Below are 22,270 nucleotides of genomic sequence, written 5' to 3' on the forward strand. Positions count from 1 at the left end.
TACTTGCCTTTTATGCCGCATACTTAAATATCCTAAATTAGATAAAGCAGGTATAAAATGGTTGGAATACTATCAAAGCTTTACAATTTTCCTTTTTTAGTTGCTTATACATTGTAGTGTGACTCATCTGACATTAACAATACTGACTATTATCTTTTTCACAGCATCCTTGCCTTACATAATAGTTCTTGTTTCACCAATCCATTCATTTCTGAAATGGCATGGCGCTCATTTACTAACACATATAAAGTGCATTGGTGCATTTTGAAAATTATAAACACAGAAATGCTTTGTGGGGTCATGTATGCTGTGTAGAAGAGAGGAGAGGAATATATTACAAACTGTATTGCAAGGTTATCCCAATCAGATCACAGAATTTATTTAATGGAAAAAAGAGGCTTGCATTCTTTAATACAATTACAATTACTGTACCAGAGTTAAAGATTCCTTTATTACTTTTTTGAATTAAAAGGAAAACGAGAAATACATTGGATGTGCATGGACCTGTGAGACAATATGCAGACTTTATAATTACTCACTACCCATAAGACTAAGAAAATATTCCACATGGTATGTAAAAACTGTTTTAAATCTGATATAAGACAAATACAGTGGTCACAATCCTGTATGTAATAATGTGTGTTCTGTGGATGGAGAAAAGAAGAATGAATGTATTGTGGATGACCAAAATATTGAAGAATCAGAATTCAGAAGGTAAAATAGAAACAGAATATAGCTGAAAAGTAATAAAAGCACTTGTTTCAGAAGGTGTTATATACAATAGTATATTATATTTAATATATAACCTCTATCTGTTCAAACTGTATTTCACTGCCAGACCCCAAAACTAAACAATACACTTTTTTTTGTATATGTATGCACTGCCTTGTATCTAAGTTGCATTACTCCTGAACTGAGAGAAGTTGTATTTCTTAACTGGATTTTAAAAATATGCTACTAAACCTTTTCTAGTCTAACATAAAGACAAAACTGTTAAAAATACACGTTTTTGTCATCATCTGGAACAACAGCTTGCATTAGCACTGTAATAGAAAATTAGACCTTGCCAGTGGGAAGAAAAGGGCATCATTAAGACTTGCATCACTAGCTGTGAAAAGAGGAACTGAAGTCTTAATTACCAGTTTTCCCTCTAATTCGGTATTATAACAGGCTTTCCCAAAGTGATGGTTTAAATGACCATGATTTCATCCTACTAGTATTTACAAGCATGTGTGGTGAGTTTAAAGGTCACCTGTGATTGCTGCAGTCAGAAAATCACACCTTCAAGTATCCACTATAAGGTAGATATTTTCATTTTGGGGGCAAAAACAGAATTAAGCTGTGCCCCTGTAATCTCATGGGTAGATGAATCAGTGTGCCAGCAGCAAAGGAACACGCAGAAGTTAATTCCACACTCACAGGTAGAACAAAAAGCACTTTGTGTTTCATACATTTTAAAAAGAATCCACAATCAAAATGTGGTTTTCCCAGCGTCTTTCTACTTTTCAGTGTGAATCAGCCCCTTGTTTAACAATGCAGGCAATGGATTTGAAAATGGCAAAGGACTAACAGAAGACAAATTAGAACATGGCCACACAATTCAAAGCAGCTCGAAAATCTTCTTCTCTTTTCTTAAAAAAGGAAAGATTCTATATAAATGCTTTAAAACATTTTTGAGATATACCAAATAATGATTGAAATGAAGAATATTAGAGGGGCTACAATTGAGAAAAGGAATAGCACAGGGACACAGTGGTTAGCATTACTGCCTTGCGGCTCTGGGACCCTGGACTCAATTCCTGCAGTGCTATCTCCCTGGAGCTGTTTGCATTGGTTTTCTGTAGGTGCTCCAGGTTCATCCCACAGCCCAAACACATACTGTATTAGTAGGTTAATTAACTTCTGGGAAAATTGGCCCTGGTGTGAGTGTGTTAGTGTCTGTGTTTGTGTCCATGTGTGCCCTGTAATGGACTGGCATCCCATCCAGGGTGTATCCCACCTTGTGCCCATTGCATTTATAGGCTCCTGCTCCTCTCTAACCCTGCATTGGATAAAGTGGTTAGAACGTGGATGGATGGCTACAAGTGACACTCATGACAAAAGGACATGCAGCCATTTGTTTGCTGGTCCATGCTGTGGCTAAGGATCTCACCCAGTGCTGTCTTGACACCAGAGTATCACTTTCAACAACACGATTTGGTCGCTTGTTACAAACTCCCACAACCCTTGGTGCAGAGAACTGCCTCCTGGTCTCAGGTTTGAAGCCATTTGTTCGATTTTGTGTTAATGTCCATTGGCACGCCCTAGGCAATATCTTTGTAACATGCTAAAAAATTGTGTACATTTGTTATCTATTTACAAGGATTAAAGACTGTATAGCGGCCTCAGGTGGTAGGCCAGCTGTGACTGCAGTCCTTTTGGATGGTCATTCACAGCTTCTTACCCACAACCGAAGGGAGAGCATCAGCCTGTCACAAACAAGGACAGGCTGAAGGGGAACATTTCTTACAGACACCCCTCCTGGGTTGTCTGGTGGCTGCAAGTCTCTGCCCTTCTCTCCAGGAACATAGTAAGTGCTCTCCATTGTCCCCTGGAGGCTGTGGTGCAGATTGCACCCACACTCTGGTGCCAACACCCCCGTCTCTCCCCCACAGACAGTGGCTGCTGCAGGAGGGAGAGCAACATCGTTGTCTAGGCAACGTCCTCTCCCTCCTATGGTTTGGGGGAGAAAGGTCATGGCCTCTCTTTTAGCAGACTTAGGGCCAGACGTTCCTCCCTTTTTACCCTTTCAGGCTGACCACTGTAATCCCCTGCCTCTTCCGGAAGTTCAGGCCAGGAAAACCAGAGACTTGTCTTTTCCCTCAGGTCAGAGTGCATCACCATCTGCATCAAGTCTTGATAGGATATACTTGTATGAAAGACTTTGTGCTGCTTTCTAGCAGACACCAGTGCTTTGTAAGTCTTGGGTGAGATCCTGGGTTTGGTTCTTTTGTTTTCATTTTTTTTTCTTTCAGGAAGTGATCCTTCTTCTTTTTCTGCCTGCTGGCTAGTTTCAGAAAATGAGCTGCACTCAGCCTGCAGATTTCCTATTTGTGCCCCTTTTATTTTCCCTTCTGCCTGTGCCCTGGTCAGGCAGTGAGGGAGCTCAGAAAGGGTGGACATCTCCTGCTGGGCCTTTTCCAGTTCAGCCAGGAGGCAGCTGCAGTAGTTCCGAGATGAGTTTCCAGCTCATCGCTCACCTCTTTCAGTTCCTAAAGTATCAGTTCCCTTTTAGCCTGGCTGGAGTGCAGCTGGCTGATCTACTGTAGGTCTTACATGCATCAATTTTCCTACAGGGCTAATTATTATGCACTGTGAGACTATTTACAAAGATTAGCAGCCCCTAGTGGCAGGGCAGATGCTATTACAGCCCTATCTTCATCTGGTCTGCCATAGCAATCTTATAAACTAAGTCTTTATTAGTGCATTGTACAACTTTAACATAACATTAATTTTTTAATAATTTTTTACTTCTATCTACTTATTTTTTAACATTTCAGGTCTATAGCATTTTTCAAGCATGTTCCAAGAAAGCTCTCCATCCAAGTATTTACTGTAGCAGGCTCAATACTGCTTACGTTCTGGAATTAAGCATATTCAGAGTGATATGGCCATATGCCTTTCATTACTATTCCTCCCTTCCTTATGAAACCACCTCCTATATCTATGCAGTTCCCAATTTTTCTAAGATTTTTCATTAAGATTCACATTAGGTCTTAAATTGGCCAAGAATGTATAAAATACAGCAGGATAAATATGAGGAGGACATGTCTGTGTGGACATGTGATTATGATTATTGTCTCCATTCTGCTGCCACAGACTGAAATGTGAGATTTTGTATTTCAGCTGCATTTTCAAAAGAAATTCTTCTAAAATGTGCTGATGCCATCCCGATGAGAGAAGCAGGTGAAGTTCCAGGTTAATCCCGTCACCCCTTATTGCCATCTTGGGAAGAGCATTTTGCCACGCGGCACAGGCCGGATTAAGCAAGATGCTTCCGAAAATGTCAGGACAGAAACTCACTTCTGCAATTCTAACCACAGACAGCAGGACAAGCAATCCAATAATCATGAGATCAGCATTCTTTACCTCAAGCAATTTGCTCTATCTTCACCTAAGGCTGTATGTTTCATTTGTTGATTTTTCTTAATTCAGCTTGTGAATGCACTTTGTTGTTATTAATCATCAGGTTTAAGTACACAACAGGTCCCCTTTTAATTTAAAAATGATGGCAACAATCTTCACAGGCTGTATTACAGCACTCTTTTCACAACAGACAATTATTTTTGCTGAAGTATTTTGACGTAACAAAGGAGTACAGTTGTGTGTACAAAATATTATTTTTATTATTCATTTTAGTAGCTAATACCTACATCTTCAATGAAAGGTGTTCATTTCCTTTCTAAACACCAGCAACTCCGGAACATTTAAGCCAAAGCATTACCTCAGTGATTTATAATGTTCAGAAGGAAGGAATTAAGTGACACCTTTATTTAAGCAATTTATGTTTATCATAGATTAATTAATCTTGTATAGACTGTGAGAATGGCAGATATTTGACATACTGTATAGATAATGTAACTTCTTTTTGACTGGCCCTTAGGAGTAATTCATCATTATTAAAGAAGTGTACCAATTGCTTTACTGCAATTTTACTACACCCATCCAGGTGAAAATGGGTATAAACTTTCAATAATGCATTAGGGCCCTATGTTTAGTGATTGGAAATTTACAGTAAATCCATATCCTGAGGCAACAAACATAAACCTTTAAAACATGAGCATAGAACTTTACTGACATCTACTGGTAAATACATAAAAAAGCATTACAATCTGAAGCATGAGACATGTGATGAGGGACTTCTAGACTTCTAGAGGGAACATCGTCATCTTTCACTCTGGAACAACACTCAAAAACTTCCAATGCAATTTTATTCTTTGAAATGGAAACCACTGCTGCTTCAATGACCCAAAAGAAGCAGCCTTGTATACACTTTAAGCTTAAAATGACTCATTTCAACATTATCAACATTGACAAAAGCATATTACAAAAACAAAGGTTTCTGATTTTGTTTGTACTAAAGAGAGGGAGACAAAACTAAACAGTTCAAAATTTATAATATATAGTAACCAATAACAGTTATTTTATTCATAAATAAAATAAAGACTCTATGAACACTTACAGTCACTTATCATGTTTTTAATCTGTCATATGTAGAGACCGTAATAAACATAGGTTTTCTAAATACAAAGCATGCCAGGAGAAATACTTGTAAATGATGTGGTGGTACCATTTATGATTGGATTTCAATATAACATGAAATCACAAGTCCAAACATTTTCCTGAAGCACATCGAAACTCCAGATCTAATATATAGCCAGCATACAGGTTTTATAGCCTTGTTTGCTTTATCTTTTTAATCCTGTGACAATGTAAATTTCATACTTTTGCCGCAAAACCAGCAGGTCACATAAGCTAACTAAGATTGTTCCGGTGCGAGCGATTGTGTTGTTGCTTTACTAATGTAAGCAAAATAATGAGTGAGACTTTGCAACCTTTGAATTGAATATTTTGAATGTTCCCTGAAAGTACCATCTTCACTGACGCAACATTCAGACTGGTTGTGTCACTAATAACTGTGTGCTTTGGAATTTCTTACACCCTTGGTGGAATTCTCATCTCCAGCCATGTGCAATTGTAATGAGGTCTCTTGAAGTTGCACTTAACACCTGCAATCAAATGAATCCGTATTCCCATTAAATCCATGAGCTACAAAATAAACAGTGGGAAATAAAGTGAGGAAAAAAAAACATTTTCTTCTTACATAAAGGAATAAGCAGTCACAGAGGCAAGCTCCTGAGGCAGTCGGGGGGTTGAACATGCATCACAATAAACCAGAGCATTCTCCTTTTGTGTCTAATCGCAAACACACAAAGCATGGAACAGACCATGGGAATAAGGAATCCAGACTGGAATGCAAAGAAAACAGAATTTGCAGGTAATTACATCTGCTCTTCCTTTACAGACAGGCGTTGGGGTTTTGCAGCACTTTCTAGCTCAACAGTTCTATGACATAGACCAGTCAGTGACTACAAGATGCAGTAATCTGTGCTGACTCTCACTGATTGCCATACAGCTCATCACATTAACACTTCAAATGAGGATGTATATATTTGATGGCATTTTTATTTTATTGTAACCTATGTTAGAAAAAAAACCTACAGGAATCCAAAGGCGTATTTAAAACACCTCCTCCACCACCAACCATTGAAATTTCTTTAATATCACAAAGTGCAGCTTACTGATTTCTCTGGTGGAATATGATTACTCTTCTGTGAGACCAACACATCCGAAAGAGAAATAAATTTATTTTTAATGTTTGCTGTGTTCCTGTAAGGGAGTATATTGACTGACTAATCAATAGATTAATCAAGAAAGCTTGACAAAAGTGAGGAACCTGTGATTAATGTTATTGCAAAACATAGAACTTTACTAATTGATATCTCATGAAGACTAATGCAACCGGATCATGTACAAAAAAATGCACACACTTAAGTAAGATATCATTGTAATTCTCTTTCCTTCTCCTAGGTGGCATGGGATGGCGTACCCTAATGGGGAGCAAGGTGTCAATATTCCTGAAAATGAGGTTTCTAGTGAAACTGACAGCGAGCATGGTAGAGCTCCAGTTCAGAAACAGAGAGGTGCTGTCAAAAAACTGAAACAAGCTCTGGGGAAACTGGTGTCTCCATTCCATCAAAACCTCCAGGAGGACCAGGGCAACAAAACAACCTACACAGAAAATACCCAGAAGAAATGCTCTAATGCAGTCAGTACTGGCAAGCAACTGTTTCTTGAAAAGTGCTGGCCATCCCCACTGTCTCCCGAAAGACATCCCAGCAGACCGGGACACAGCACTGAGAAGCATGATAGAAGGAGAAATCTCTACGCTTTGCCTTTTTCCAAGGTTGAAGAGAATGACATCATCGAGTCATTTAGTACACCTCCACAAAACAGTGGTGTGTATAGAAGAAGCAAAGTGTATGGTACAAGTATCCATTTCAAGTTTTATATAAAAAATATTTCTGCAGCAGTGCTGATATTCAGTCGAATTATGTTTTTTTTTACTAAGAATGAATTAAAATTAATTTCAGTAAGCTGTTAATCTGATGATCCACAATTCTCTGACTAGTCCAGCTGGCAAAGAAACAATCTGTAGTTTTGCTGCCGAAAAAAAATAGTCTTTCCAGTCTGTACTGGTCTCAAAATGAACGTACTGTTGAATACGGCATCTTTTATCATTTAAAACTATATTAATGGAAGCTTTGTGAACAGATTTGAGGTTATAAAAACTTAATCTCAGATGCTGTCCTTCTCCCACAAATGATATTTACAGAAATTATATTTTAAAATGTTCCAGTATAAATATTTCACTTTGGTTCTTTTCATTTCTGCAGTTCAAACTTCGCCCTCTGGTGGTATTTTTATTTAAGTATTTACTTCTAGAAAAATGCCTGCAACTGCTCATCTGATGTACTTTCAATTAACATAAAATCATGAGCATGTGAAGATCACTGGCTCTTTTTTGGTGGTGGAAAGAGCAGCTACAGAAATGTTCTCAGAACATCTCGCTCGCAGTGGCTATCTTTCACAGTACATGCAGATGTACCTGCGCAATGTTGTATGTTTTGGTCCGCACTTCAAATGAAAATAGTCATAGAAATATTATTCCCACTCTTTACTGAATTTGTTACAGCAGCCATCCACGTTGATGTTGTGGACACAGAAATGGAGAAATTCATTGGATGTAAAGTGATACTGAGATCCAGGCGCATCTCCAGAAGAGTGTCTGTTACCAGTTTACCAGCAAGATGCCAAAAGGTACTTTAGCTTACAAAAGCCAAAACTCATGACAAACTTTAGCCTTACTTTATCCAAAAACTCCTGACGCTCTGCGGTAGATCTTTGTTTCTGCCAGCACGTGGAATCAGTACTCAACTGAAAGTTTAAAGGGCGATATCAGAAAAAGTCATGTCTAATCAGATATCTTTGAATTTCATAGGTACCTTATCGAAGGAAAGGCGAGTGCTTGTCCTTTTTTAAAAAGAGAAGAAGGAATCCTGTTAAGAAGAACAGAAAACAGTCAATCTTAACCATAGGAAAATTCCAGACTCAGGTAGGGTAAGTATGCTGAGCATCAAAGGAAATACTTTTGTATTGCAAGATATTCACAAACTATAGGGAAAATTACAAAATCTTTTCATAGGAGTTGCAGTGATGTTTTATTAAACCAGCACCGATCAATATTTCACTTTGGTGATTGTCAGATGTTAGTACTCTGTACATTACAAGCAGTCTCTGTAACACATTCTGTAACATACACTTTGCATCCGGTTGCAGATGTTTCTGTAGTTCTTAACTTTTCAAAACAGCCAGTTCAAGAGCTGAGGGATCCATTAGGGAACCATGATCAAATATTGCGTGCTTTGTTTTGGAACTGTGCTGATTGAGACAAAGCAAAAGTTTACAACTTCAGGAAAACAGATCTGAAGGAATGAGACACAGTTTAAGAGAAGTAAAATGGGATAGAATAGATGTGAAATCAGTGGAGAATGGGATGGCAACATATTAATCAGATTCTGCTTGAAGCCACAACAAACCTAATCCAAAAGTGAGCACAAAACATTATCCCACATATCAAATGTAACGGAAAAATCAATTAGGAAAAATATAAGTTAAAGAGAGCTTCATAAAATGATTAAAAAACAACAGGATACTGTAAAAGAAAGGAATCGAATTAATTCTAAGCACAGGCAAAAAAAAAGGATATCAGAAAGGCCAAGTGAGACGTTGAAAGGAATTTTGGAATGGAGCTAAAATCATAAAAAGTTCTTTCAGTGTTACAACTGCAAAAGAACTGTGAAGGGTGAAGTAAAATGTACCCCGAACAAAAATGGTAAATGTCTACACAATAAAATTGAAATGGCTGATTTACAAATAAAACAAATATTTTGCTCAGCTGTTTACTAAGAAATAAGTTAACAACATACTTCAGGCAGAGAAAGGACAAAACTCTGTACTGGATAGTAGTGGCATAGAAAGAGAGTTGTTTTGGGAACGAGAAGCACTCAAGATTAATGAATCCCCAGGGCCTGATGGTATCATTTCCTGGATGTTATTCAGAAGCCATTGATGCAACTGTTCTAACAGTCCCTTAGGACAGTAGCACCCAGCGGCTGGAGAATTGCTGATAAAGATATTGCTACTTCAGAATTCATCCAGGAGTAGTTGATCCTTTTTAGTCGCACAGAGAAGACAACAAGGGGAGCTGACACAAGTATTTAAATCTTAAAAAGCATTGACAAAGTCAACCCAATGGAATTCTTCAGAATGAACAGTGAAACGCATACCAAAGAGCAGAAGGAGAACTAATGTGGAAGTGCATTTAAACAGAGCAGAAGGCACTTCTTTCCCAAATAAACTACCCATCCAATATCCTCCTTTCTTTCAGGAAATGGCTGGATGGGATTTTTGGATCACTACGTTACTCAACACCAAAACTACACCACATGGTCTTAAGGGCGTCCCCTTTTTTTAACCTTTCTTATGTCATGATGCTGTTCTGTGGGATTCTATTTCATTCCTTTCGAAGACATTTACTTGTTACCTGTTTACTGGTCTCTAGATGCCACACATTGGACCAGCTCTTCCTGCAAATGTTCAATGGCTCCAGTGTGGCAAGCAGGGCATTCACTGCATTAGTGTCACATACTCATCTTGCAAGAAGGCTGTTCATATGAGTGCATAAATTATGCTGCAGGTGTATTTCATGTCAGGATAGACTCACAGGAAGATGAGACAGTGAGTTCCCAGGACCTATTCAATGTAGCACTAAGCAGTCAGCCTGCTATCACTACAAGTGCAATTCCCACCCAGACCATTACACTTGGGCGTCTCCGTTGATTGGTCTGTTCTACACAACCATTAGCATTTCAATCTGCATGTCTGCACCACACTCATTGATTCATTGCTGAAGAGGACTTGGCTCCAGAGCCGGCATTGAGTTGTTGTTATGCCCTGTTGTAAGTGAGGTCAAATTGGTTTCTTTCTTCAGCTAGTTAAAACACTTGGACCAATTCATTCGCTCAGGGTGATTTAATGCCTATATGACAATCAACATCACTTTTAATATATTGAAGCCAGTCATAAATAATGAGTTGATCAAAATGACTCCCAAAACATATAATCAATATACAAAATCTTACTTTTTTACAAGAAGAGAGTTTCTTTTGAACACATTATAGGATTATCACACTCCATATTGTTTTTGCACACTGTGAACCTGGGATTTTATATGTATATTCATCAATAAACTTACAAATTGAAAATATGCTAGTTCCTTCTGTACTGGCCGGATGCATTGCATGTGTCATCTTTCAATGGCTGCATTTTAGACACAAATATTCTTTAATGTGGCAAAGCTAATAAATTCACATTCTAACAAATCTAGAAATTTCTCAGATAAGCTGCAAGTGGACAAAGATGGGTACTTACACATTCCTCCTTCTTTGTATAAATCCTAAATCACCATTTGCTCCTCAGGTGGATGATCTGATCGGAACCATGGCTGATAAGTCTGTGATGCTGCTGGCTCAGAGACACGCAGAGCTGGAGCAGTGCGAATGTCTGGGAGACGAGATCCTTCAATCTTCCAAACAGTTTGAGAGGGTGTCCAAGAAGGGGGCTCAGCAACGCAAATGGAAGAACCTGCGTCTACTCTGTTCATGTTGTTGCTGAACCTGCCTGATAGTGCAGTTTAGCTTACAAAAGCCAAAACTCGTGACCAACTTTAGCCTTACTTTATCCAAAAACTCCTGACGCTCTGCGGTAGATCTTTGTTTCTGCCAGCATGTGGAATCAGTACTCAACTGAAAATTTAAAGGGCGATATCTGCTTATTTTTTCTTTTTATACTCTTGGCATGATTGAGTGATTGGTTTTCTAACTATAGGTCCAGCTGAAAAACCACCATTTCTCACACATGAACAATACAAACATTGACCAACCAGCTTTGGCAATGTTAGTTCTTTTCAGCCCCACCCTGGTTTTGTGAAGTTTGTAGTGAAATATTAAAGAGAGTGGCAGATGATTACACTCATTTAGAAATGTAATTTTATACTATTAATAAGAATAATTGGAGTCAGAAATTGGACTTAAGGATCCCATGTTCAGGGGATGATACAAAATTCACTGATCTCCCCATCTCTTCTACACACTTCTCTTTATAACACCTACAGTTATAACCTTTAGGAGAAGTACCAGGTCAAATAACACCACAGGTGAATGTACAAACACTATGATTTTATTAATAAAAGCATTTCACAATTGAATAAGCTTGACCAGGAACATGCGTATTTCTTATAAAAGGCGCTGGTGTTAATGAGACCTTTCCCCAAGGTGGGAAGAGACTTTGATGACTAGAGACATTCTGTTTTGTAGCATTTAAATGATCCATTTTGTACAAAAACTTCATAATACATTATACTAATGAAACTAATTAGAATAAAATTCCAGTAAAACTAATTAGGTTCAGAAAATGTCCTTTAGACTTCATGTCCATTTTCAGTTTCAATTTGGCTCTCCTGGGATTCTTCAGCATCTGAGAACTTCTCATCATCTAGTGAAAAAAAAACAAGTTTAAGAAAATCACTTCTGTTTTTCGGCTTTCTTAAGGTGTTAAAGATCCTAGCTGATATACTGTATGTCTACAGTATTAAAGTGTAAGTAATACATCCACTGATTCTCATTATCTTGTTGACTATTGCAGGGGTTCCTGGGGACCCACAAACATGTTGGTTTTCATTTTAGCTGAGCTCTTTAAGTTCTTAATTTGTTTAAAGACAGAAGTAAACCTACTGAACTACTAATTTATACTTGGCTGACTCTTTTATCTGTACCCAATTAGACAGCCGAGTATTTAAATGGAACACTTTGTGTGAAGTGCTTTTCTTAAGGACACAGCAGCAGTGTCTCACCTGGGACTTGAACCCACAACCTTATAGTTAGAAGTTCAAAAACCTGACCATGGCTCCACACTGCTGCCTCAACTGAACCAAGTTGCATAGTTGGGACCTTTGCAAGCTTTTTAATTTTTTTACTTGGTCACCTTAAACCTGGTGGTTTTCCTTCCCTTCGCACTTAACTGAATCAATAACAGACTGATCGCCGCTACTGTCACAGACAAGAGTAAAATGTCCAGCCTCAAGAACTCATCTAGTTCTAATTCTTTACAGTCCCACAGCCAGTACAGGGTATACTTGGAACCAATCCTTACAGGCACAGAATTCCCCTTATACCCATACTCCCATATTTGGTTGACTTACACTTGAATTTCAACTTATCAGTTCAAACTGCTTAAAAACAGAATATATCTTTACCTCTAAAATGTAACATTTAAGGTAACATGAAATAACTAAACAAAATTTAAAAGCTAAAAAATAATGAAAAAGTTCAAAGTGATCATGTTATCTGAGAGAGCCCTGAAAGTAAACCAGCTGGCGTTAGGTTTATGAGGACCAGCTGGTAGTCTATCAGTGGAGTGGTACGCGGTAGCGATACTTACTTTCTAGTGTCTGCTGAAGCTCATGGATTGTGCTGAGCAAAACATGAAACTGTTTTTTACGTAGTTCAAGCTGTGGAGAGGGAGAAGGAGCCACATCAGTATTTCAAACTGGGGATAATTAAAAAAATACTATTCTTAAAAAGACACGGACACTTCAGTATCTGAATTACCTTGTCTTCAACGCTTTCTTTCATCCGAGACAGAAGCTGCAGTTCTTTGTCAAGGGCTTCAAGCTGCCTACGGGTTTAACAAATACTGAAAATCAGCAATGTAAAACTGGTGAAAGGTAAAGAAAAAATAACTGGACGACGGAATTAACAATTGAATTCAAAAGACGATATTCACATCTTACAGATCACAATGAGGCGATAATATGTATCAGTGGTGCACATTGCACAGGTTTTGTAATGCATGCATGCAAACTGAAAAGCTGGATTTTTGTAAATGAAAACGAAGTGCCTGCATAAACCAAGTTGGAAATGTCTTTTTTCTTCATTGTGAATACAATGCCTCTAACACCAAATATCAGACATTATTGGCCACTTAACTCCAAATCTTTTAGTCACAATAAATATCAGGTTCACTAGCATTTCGCACTGAAAAGTGTTAAAAGGAACGAATTTTCTAGCTTGCAAATAAGCATTTCTGATTCTTATTGCCATTTCCAAGATTCATGTCTATCTTTTTACTACTAATGCTTCCTACTGTATAAAAAGGAGCAATAAATGGATGATTGTCTCTAGCAACTAAATACAAGTAAAATCACCATTGAGATGACATTTTCCCCAACCACATTAGCTTGCAGAAACCCTCTTTGTGCTGAATTTTCTGCTCTGGGAGAAACTTGAGCAAAGTGCATAGTGTCTACATAAGAAGCTCTTGATGTGCTAGTAAAATGGCAACTCTTAACACTGCAGAACACGTCTCACTTACTTCAGAGTTTCATGTCTGTCTGGATGCTGCTGAATGACTTCTGCTAACGCATCATACTCTATAAAAAAAGAGAAAAAAACACTTACAAGAAAGAAATGCTTGGCTTTCAAGACTACCATTGTTGAAAGGATTTTTATATACTTTTCACACTGCTTATGTTCAAAGACCATATAAACAAACAACTCCATATAGATCACAAATGGGGTTCTGTGTCTGAGGCCTAACCCATGTACTTGACAAATCTTTCAAAGTCTTTTGAGCCTCTGCAACAAATGAGCTGAAACTGGTCAGAGCTAAAAGGTTGCTATGATACTTTTTACACACCCAACTGGTCATAAACCATTTTTTATACCACTTATCAAACTGCTCTTGTGCAAAAACCTTCTAACCAATTAACTTCAAACTTTATATGTTAGTAGTACCAACAGGATCACTACATGTGAAAATGGGGTTCCTCCATAAACCAAGATGTGTTGCCTATTACACTAACTCCTCATGTTGACAAACATGTTTTAGTAAGCAAAGAACACATATATCCAATTCACTGGCATTTGTGCATAAACCAGAATGGCTGCCAGACCAGAATTTGTTCTCACAAGTCAAGCTGCCCCTGTTTTGGGAATCACTGCACCAGTTGAACTGAAACTTGACAGATTCAATGAGCAACACTTATCTGCTTCTAATTTGCACCTCCTAAGTTACTGTGATAATTTTCCTGCCCACAAAGAAATATCACCTGTCCTGGTGACAGATGCCCAGTGCAGCCTGTAACACAAACCGCTCCAGTTCAAAGACAGCTTGGCCAATTAGGTGTGAACATAACAGATACAATTATAGTGCCGGAATCTTACAGGATACTGTGGGTTATTAATGTACAGAAATGATCTTGGAATTACTTAAAATAAGAAATCACCTGCTTTCTTGATCATAATGAAATTGTTCCAAGTGTTCAGAAAGAGTGATTTAACAGTGACAAACAAAATCTACTGGACTGGGGCTCTTCAGCATTTGCAGCTGGAGACCAGTGTTGCAGTCTCATGTCTGTCAGTTTGTATTAAAACCTCAAATTACTGCTGTCTTGTGAACCATTGCACCAGTTGTGTTTCATCAGCACCCAAGACTACTTCAGTCTGGCACTTCACAGGCTGCAGTGATACTTTTATGCCTTCAACGTGTCATTACGCGCTTGCAGAAACTTAAATATCAGATAGCTAACTCATTTTTTTTCCCAAAAAATGTCTGGCCAGTGATCTCCAAACTAGGTAAGTATCATTCTGCTTTTACCTTTAGTTTACTTGCAGTTCAAATTGTTAAATAAGTGGCTAGGGACTTGTATGGGAACCTTCAAAATTGCTTGCAGTTTCCTGGTTCTACTTTTAATTGAAATATTTACTGTATATTTTAAGATCTCAGTACTCTTCAAAAATACAGAATTGTACAATTCAATGCTGGGTGACTTGGAAAAAAAGAAACATGAAAGGTTATTATGCTGATACACAATAAAACTTATTTTTGTTAAATCCAGGACTTAATATTTCATCACTGAGTACTGGAGAACCAATATTTTTCTTGCAATGCTATTCTGATTTATGACCAGCAAACAAAAACCTACACTACAGCTGTCCTGTAGGACCTAACCTAAATATTGTCTAGAAACATAGCCTGCAGCAATGCAATCTGTGAACTGAATTTTTAAATACTTTGAATGTTCAAAAAGGTTTGCAGCATGTGATAAAATGTTTAAAAAGAAGTACAAAGTAACAGCTGGCCCCATACTTAAAAATAAGAATAATTCCTTACCTTGACGGTTCTTTCGTATTCTCTTTGCTTGCAGTATTTCTTTTTTGCATTCGGAAATTTTCTCATGCGCCGACGTTATGTTTTGCTCTTTAATAAAAAAAATAATACAAACCAGAATTTAAATACTGGATTTGATCTCAATTGAATCCAAATCGATCTCCATGATCAGGCAAACGTCATGCTGGTGAGCAAGAAGAGTAACAGAAGGTATGGCAGAACTACAGTACAAGTGGGTCTCAGCTAAGGCATATGCCGCGTCTTTATATGTAACAAGGTGCATTATGTACATCAAAGGAAGGATGAACAAAGAAAATACAAGTTATGCACTTGTATATTATTTAAGAGGAACTGCAGTCCCAATTTCTCAGATCAGTTATTAAATCTCGGTATAAAATAAATTAATTGATGCGATAGAAGAAGTTTACAAATTTCAAGCACAGAATCATGAACTTTGTGTAAGTACTGCAAGTCGTCGTGTTGTCGAAAATCTCTGGTCTCGGCATGGGAGAGAGCAAGAGTTCCCTCCCTTCCTGCTCACTAGCCACCGTAATGACTAATCTACTGCGATGTATGAGTGAATAAGTATAGATTGTGCAGCAGACATTTCATCGCAAAATTGTTCCAACGGGATCTCAAAGTCAAGAGTCAATATTCCTATTGGATTAAAAAAGAAGTATTCACAAGCCAGCTTGTTTACAACGTAAAAGGGCTGTACTACGTCACCAGACATGTTGTTGGCCTGTTTTAAATTGCAGAATATGGCACTATGCATACCTGGAAATCTTGTATATTTTGTGATGTTAATACTTATCTTATGGTTTGAAATGTACTCTTTAATGCTGTTTCTTTCTAAACCCAAAACATAAAAATAGCATTGCAGTTCCCCTTTAACTTACACGTCTCTATCAACTGTAGTCGTTGAGAGTTCCTATCCACATTAAAGTGTAGGTATAAGTCACCATTTCTAAAGGTTAAGCAAGTAATTTGTGCAATTAACCAAACTATTATTATATAATTCGTTACACTGTGGCTGTGTTGTGTGTGTTAAGCTGCTGTTGCACTGCAATTTCCCTCACGGGATCAATAAAGTATCTATCTATCTACCTGGTCCTTGAGGGCCGGCGTATATCCAGATATTTGTTGCAGCTTCCAGGTGATCTCTAAATTGCTTAGTTTAACAAAATGTTTGCCACTGTCTCTCAGTTCAATTGTTTCTCAAGTCTTCATCCAGACGTTTATGGTTATCTACAAAACCTGATGAATGAAGGTTTTCAAGAACAAGACTTGGAAGACCCCAGATACAGATGATGCATAACTATTCGTGGTCTCTTTTATAAAGAAAAGGAGGCCACTTTTCATTACGTTTGTGCCTGCATATGTAAAAAGTAATCTAATTCTGTATTTCATTCTGCCTTTTATGAGACAACTTTACCTATATGTACATGTAGCATAAGACCTTGGATAAATGATTGGCTACTTTAATACAAAAATGAACTGATAAAGCTAACTGCTGCACACAAAGAAAAAAAATGTAAGCATAAGAATGCTAGCTGAAACAAACAGCCACAAGGTGTAAAGGACTAAAATAGGACAAATTCAGATTACCTATATCCGTGTATATTTTTTCATAGTTTTCCATCTCCCGGAGGTTCATATCATAAACCAGCAGGGTCTTCCCCATGGAGAATTCGCACTGTGCCAGTGTACCTAGCATCCTCTGAAACTGGGTGTACCTAAAAAGAAAGACACACAAAAGATATTTCACTGTTTCCTGTGTGCACCTTGAAAACAACAGGATATGTTGCCAGCCTGCTTCCTGCTTCAACTGAAGTGCCAGTATGTGCTCTAGACAATGAAGTGACCTTTTGCGAAACCACTGACTCATTCCGCCAACAGTTCACAAGGTGCTCGTTTCTCCAGAATAAATGGCACTGTCGTGCCACACATTTCAGACATTTCACCTTTAATGTGAACAAAACCTTCCCAACAGCATGCAACAGGCACATATAGTAAGCAAATACATTGTGCTATTTTAGGGGAAAATGCTTTAAAACTAGGGGTTTAATCAATTTAAAGAAAATGCCATGATTAAACCTCTCCATTTGGATGTTTCAGTTTTTGATGAATCTGAAGAAAGTATCTAGGGGTTCTGTATTGTCTTATGTACTACAAATGCAGCTTTTTAAAGTAAATTTAGTCACTGAGTAGACTGTATTGCTTTCATTTGAGGCCTTTTTCAAAAAAGAAGAAAAGGAGATGCAACTATGTTCACGAATTACACAAATGAAACAACGGTCCCATTTTCACCACACAGGCATGGCATCAGCTGTTAGCGTCCTGATGTCACTTGCAGCTGCAATGTCAGGTGGTTTCCAGTCCCTGATTTGCACGAGTGCCTGGTCTCTTTAAAGTACCAGCTCCTGGAGAGCTGCTGTAAAACGGGTCCAATCCAGTCAAATAATGATATGACTGAAGTTAAGAGCACAGCTGGACTGAAAACTCATAGAATTGACCCTCTAGGACCAGGACTGGGAACTCCTGGCACAGGCGATGACAGTGCCTGTGAAACAACAAGTAAAATGAACAAAGAAACAACTACTTCACAGCTGTGTTGTGCTGAGGAGAATCCACATAAATATGTGCTGAAATGCAACCTCAGCATCACAGTGCAACCCAGGAAGAAAGATATAAGACAGCAAACACCAGGAAATATCATAAAAACATTATGTCAAAACGCATTTCCACAACCTGTATACAGATAAAGAACCAAGACATATAGTAGACTTATTAATTTGACAAGATACCGCTATGAAGGTAGAATGGGTATGTACCTTGTGCTGGACACAGCAACAGATATACACGCTAAAGATATATGAATTCGGAACGATCAAGACATTAGGAATTTTACTAGCTAAAACAACACAGCTCTACGGTCAGTTTTAAACCCCCAACACATGACAGAGCTCTCGGAGTTCGCTTCTGAGCAGTTCCCCACGTGTTTGTTTCTGAAGAAGATAAACTACTGGAGTATGAATCTGTATTAGAGTCAACGAGTTAGCTACCCTTCCTCCGGGGCTCCAGAATTGCACCACTTGGTAAAGCTTTTCAACAGTACATTGATGCGACGATCGTCACCAGCTCCATCTCCGTCAATCAGAAGTCGTTTCCGGATAACCTCGTCTAGAACGGAGAAAACAAAACAGATAACTATCCAAAGCCACAGAGGCAGGCGATGCGAAAAGCGAATTCCTAAGTCAATTGCCTGTAATGCCATTTTACAAAAAAGTTTAAAAAAACACGTGCGTTCAATAGTTAACATTGAATTATAAAACATTCAGTACTCATAGTAACTTACCATCAGTAACAGCACCCATCACTTCGACAATTTATTTGTTTTCAAATGAAACTTTATTGACTGCAAAAGCTATACCGACCCAATTCACAAAAGAGATAAATAAGCAGTAGGCACCCGTCTCCGCCTGTGAGACGGATTGCGTCGCTTTGTCAAGGGGTTGGAAAGACCAAAACGCTTTGCGGTCAAAATCGTTTGTCGTTTCCGTAAATACTTCTTGTTTGTCTGCCATGTTGGCTCAAGTTTCCTGTATGTTCGTAAGCCAACGCAGAGGCTTGCTCAGAGCCACAATGGCATCAGTTTCGTAGGCCTCTTAGAGGTGCTGAAGCCTTGCTAAGCGCCGACGTGCAAAGCGTGCGGAAAGAGTGACGTATGTCTCCCAGAATGCAGCCTGGTAAACAGACATGGAAGCCCCGGGTAAAGACCTCCACAGTCAGTGAACACTGTGTTCGCTCTTTATTCGCCATTCTCACCGCTCAAATTTAGCTACATTTAACAGACTGACATCTCGAAGGAGCTTTTGTATCTTTTTAAAAAAGTCCCGGAAGCAGGTAAACACGGATAAGGTTTATTTCTCTGTTTGCAGTGTGCTAGTGTTCTTGTTTTTCTTAAATGACAATGAGAAACAATTTAGGTAGCAATTTACACAAACCACCAGTAGCCCGGTGCTAAGATTGTTTAATGTGGATATTCGAGTATTTGTAGGAGCTTTGTTCATAATAATGGAAGAAAATAAAAGTAACAAGTTCTTAATCCTTTTCAATACACAGTAAGATCGTCCAGTGAATTAGAATTGTTGTTTTATGCGGAATACTCCTCGTTAAATTAAGTTACATACTGAAAACTTGAAACGGTGCAAGATGTTTTATTTTTTAAGGTTAAGTCAAAACATAGTTTTTCTTGCAGGTCTGATTTTTGCTGTAATGTCCTGAATGAAGATATAGATGTGCATCGTTTGTTTTCTTCGTGCTTTGCCTCTTTTCGTAGGAAGTAGTAATGATTGTTTTACTCTTAGAAGTATTCGGTGAGTTTTGGAAACTGCTGAAGGAAACAGTGGAATGATAGAAAAGCTGGCACTTATTTACCCAGAACCATTTGTAAAATGCTACATTATATGTGGTAGGTGAAATAGTTACTACAAGCTCTGCAACAAATTCTTATTTCTCTTCCGTTATATTCCACGTAGATCTTTGTTCTCGTAGTTAGTGAGAATTTAGATGAGTTTGGCAATGCTGAAACTCTTAATTTTTTCAAGAATCGATTAAAACTTTAAGAAGGAGATTCTTTTCTCTTATTAAGATGATTAACGTTTTCGTGTAAAACGCAGATATTTCTTGGCGGGGGTTTATATAATCTCTTCAGCGGGACAGCCTGTCATAGAAAGTGGGCATAGAAATACAAGTATTCCCTTTATCTATTCAAAAATGCTAATACATGAGCCTGTTGTTGAAGGTTCAAGCAGACGTACTTCACCTTAATAGCAAAAGAAAGTAGAAACATTAGCGTAAGGTTTTATTTTAAAATATTAGCAAGAACGTATGGGTTTTATAGTAAGGAAACTGACTGTCAAGACCATGCCACCTAGGTTGCTGCTTTCCTGCATTGGGCTATTCCATGTTGAATAAACCAAATTCACTAAAGTTTGTGTTCACATGTATTTAGTGTAGTGGAAGCGTGAAGTCAGGTTTGTAACAAGGTGAAATAAGGCTAAATTGTTGCATCTTAGTCTGTTAGATTGTGAGCTCATCTTTCAGTTTTCATCCAAACAGTGACTTAAAACTTAGGAACTGACAACTGGACATATCTTTTACATTTGGACATCATAGCTACATGAAATGCTGAAGTTATAATTATTTTTCAGTTCTACAGAAGATGTCTAGCCAGACAAGTGATTTTAGAAGCTTATGTAGAGATATATGTATTCTAAATTTTTGAGGCAAAAATGTTTAGATATTCAAAATCTCTCCAAGGCTATATTGTATGTATTTTAAGTATGGCTGTGCTCTTTCACAAGAAAAGTGTTCCAGTAGATGTTCATCAATGAGCTTAAATTCATCCATTTTCTAACCTCTTCTTCCAATTCAGGGTCGCAGGGGAGCCAATCCTGGCAGGCAGCAGGAAAAAGGCAAGATACACCTTGGACAGGACACCAGTCCACTGCAGGGCATACACAAACACACTCCCAATAGTGCCAGTTAACCTACCAGTATATTTTTTAACTGTGGGAGGAAACCAGAGCACCCAGAGGTGACCTATGTGAATATGGGGTGAACATACAAGTTCCACACAGATAGCACCCCAGGTCAGGAATTGAAACCAGGTTCCCTGCACTGCGAGTTTGGTATAGTTTATGTTTGCTTGTTCACGCTGGATTTCTCTGATAAAAGGTATTTCTACAAACCTACCACTGCGCCACCTTGTCGTCCACATGAGCTTAAAGATTTGGTCTAAATATCCAACCTTCAGTTGTCTTCAGCTGCACAAATATTAGCAAAATTAAAATCATGATTTGGGAAGGTCTGATTGACTTGACACAGAATGACCCAGCTCCAGTTGTTAATTAAGTGCCTGCATTCGTCTTGTGCTTTCTTTTTTATTCCCAAGGATTTCAAAGGATCTCAGATATAGGAGAAGCCCCACTTCTTGCACTGAAGTGCATCATCCACCAGTGTGTCATGTGGAAGCATTTTTGTGCTGGCAGCCTCACAACAGAGCATTTTAGGTAAAGAGGTGAAAAATTACTTCACCTTTTTAATTGAAGGGGAAATGTAGGTAGACCACATTGTGAATGCACAAAGCAGAATTTAACTAGGGCACCAAGATTAAAAATCCTATTAACAAAGTTTGGGATATTTAACTTAAGTACTCAAGACCTCAATGTGATGTCTTATCCAATGGAAGACACCTCCTGCAGCATAATGTTCCCTGTTACCACACTGGGATATTGGTTTAACATTTGCCTATTGATGTAATAGCATCACTTACTGTTCACACAGCCTGGCTCTATTCCAGCACTGCCTGGGCCCAACCTTGCTTAGCTTTTGAGGTTGACAAAAGCAGGCTACAATGTGATAACGATTCTGAGCGATTCTGTGACATTGTCAGGTTTATTTTTTACACTTTTTGGTGTTTCTGCTTGCACATCGTGGCTTGGTAATGTGATCCCTGCAATAATTGTGATTGCATTTATATCATATAAATAATAGATTGACCATTTACAACTACACTTTATGAGGGAAATCCAGTTGGACAAAGCAAACATAAACTATACCAGACTGCAGATCAGAACATTATGGTAATGAATGATAATTGATAATCTCTTCATAATGCTACTGAGAATCTCAAAAATCAGGCTTTTCAGTTTAGCCACAGAGGATGTCTTTGGCTAGTTTAAGAAACAAGGCTGGATTAAGGTACAGACAGACTAGGCACATGCCTATGGCACAAATATTTAGGCCCAAATTAGCTTTATTTCACCTTGTTACATACCTGACCTCACTCTTCCACTACACTTAACACATGTGA

General features: G+C 38.2%; 2 protein-coding genes across 2 annotated transcripts in view; one reads left to right on the forward strand and one right to left on the reverse strand.

Annotated features, from left to right (window-relative positions):
* Positions 1-11,379: 11,379 nt before the first annotated feature.
* Positions 11,380-18,979, reverse strand: thoc7 (THO complex 7). Its single transcript, XM_088917386.1, has 8 exons — positions 18,749-18,979; positions 18,456-18,573; positions 16,999-17,126; positions 15,394-15,480; positions 13,594-13,651; positions 12,831-12,897; positions 12,661-12,730; positions 11,380-11,715 (listed from the first exon to the last, which is right to left on the reverse strand). Exons 1-8 carry the CDS (start codon positions 18,765-18,767, stop codon positions 11,642-11,644), a joined length of 621 nt encoding a protein of 206 aa, XP_088773512.1. The 5' UTR covers positions 18,768-18,979; the 3' UTR covers positions 11,380-11,641.
* A 183-nt stretch (positions 18,980-19,162) lies between these two features.
* The window catches only part of atxn7 (ataxin 7), a 58,908-nt gene continuing 55,800 nt past the window's right edge, over positions 19,163-22,270 (forward strand). Inside the window, exon 1 of the mRNA XM_088917868.1 lies at positions 19,163-19,296. The gene's annotated coding sequence lies outside the window, so the exon portion shown is untranslated. The remainder of the gene's footprint in view (positions 19,297-22,270) is intronic.

Source organism: Atractosteus spatula, chromosome 5 (genome assembly GCF_055471065.1).
Source record: "Atractosteus spatula isolate fAtrSpa1 chromosome 5, fAtrSpa1.hap1, whole genome shotgun sequence".
NCBI classification, from domain to species: domain Eukaryota; kingdom Metazoa; phylum Chordata; class Actinopteri; order Semionotiformes; family Lepisosteidae; genus Atractosteus; species Atractosteus spatula.

Coding starts and splice junctions, on each gene's coding strand:
- thoc7 (XM_088917386.1), bottom strand. Junction 12,898..13,593: donor GACAGACATGAAACTCTGAA/GTAAGTGAGACG, acceptor TTAAACCCGTAG/GCAGCTTGAAGCCCTTGACA. Junction 11,716..12,660: donor GCTTCAGCAGACACTAGAAA/GTAAGTATCGCT, acceptor TTTTTTCACTAG/ATGATGAGAAGTTCTCAGAT.